This window comes from Myotis davidii, unplaced genomic scaffold, assembly GCF_000327345.1.
Source record: "Myotis davidii unplaced genomic scaffold, ASM32734v1 scaffold670, whole genome shotgun sequence".
NCBI classification, from domain to species: domain Eukaryota; kingdom Metazoa; phylum Chordata; class Mammalia; order Chiroptera; family Vespertilionidae; genus Myotis; species Myotis davidii.
The window spans coordinates 1-900 of NW_006281984.1; the positions used below are offsets into that span (position 1 = coordinate 1).

General features: G+C 59.2%; 1 protein-coding gene across 1 annotated transcript in view; it reads right to left on the reverse strand.

The window, feature by feature from the left end:
• Window positions 1-114: 114 nt before the first annotated feature.
• The window catches only part of LOC102759406 (dehydrogenase/reductase SDR family member on chromosome X), a 21,425-nt gene continuing 20,639 nt past the window's right edge, over window positions 115-900 (reverse strand). The window contains exon 3 of the mRNA XM_015563262.1: window positions 115-454. Within this exon, the coding sequence (XP_015418748.1) occupies window positions 198-454 (257 nt within the window). The 3' untranslated portion in view covers window positions 115-197. The remainder of the gene's footprint in view (window positions 455-900) is intronic.

The following is a 900-nucleotide window of genomic DNA, read 5'->3' on the forward strand; positions in this document are numbered from 1 at the left end:
CTCTCTGAAATCAATAACAATATACTTAAAAAATAAAAATGTCAAGTATGGGGGAACACATCCGCCAGTGCGGATGAACAAAAACAAAAAGAAAAAAACAACAACAAAAAAGGTTGGTGACATGAACAACCGTCGATCTGATCAGGAGGGCGGAGCCCGGAGTGTCCGAGTGTCTGCAGGGCCAGGTGACCTTGAACTCAAAGCATCGCTGTCCGGACGGACGGACGGACGCCCACCTGCACCCACCTGCTCTGAAGGTCGTCCAGGGCCAGCTCCCCGACGTAGTGCGTCGCCGACGACACGCTCACCACCCGGGCGCTGCGGCCGGGGCACCCCGACTCCCTCAGGGTGTCCAGGAGCAGGTTGGTGAGCAGGAAGTGACCCAGGTAGTTCAGGCCGAAGTGTTCCTCAAACCCGTCCGCCGTCTCCCTCTGGGGGACCATCATCACGCCGGCTGGGGACACAGAGAATTGGGGGGGGTGTGAGCTGAGATGGGGAGGGGAAGGCCTGTCCTGCTCTTTGCTCTGGGCCAGTGGACCCTCCAATGAAGACACCAGGATCCGGGCTTCCCTCGCCGCCCGGGGTTCAGCCAGAAGGTCGCCCAGAAAGACGTCCGGTCTAATTAACATTTTACCCTTTTATTATTATAGACTAGAGGCCCGGTGCACAAAAATTTGTGAACTCGGGGGGGTCCCTCAGCCTGGCCTGTGCCCTCTTGTAGTCTGGGACCCCTCGGGGGATGTCCACCTGCTGGCTTAGGCCCGCTCCCCGGGGGATTGGGCCTAAGCTGGCAGTCAGACACCCCTCTGGCAGCCCGGGAGCCCTTGGGGGATGTCCACTTGCCAGAGGGGAGCAGGCCTAAGCTGCAGTCAGACATCCTTAGCGCTGCTGAGGAGGCGG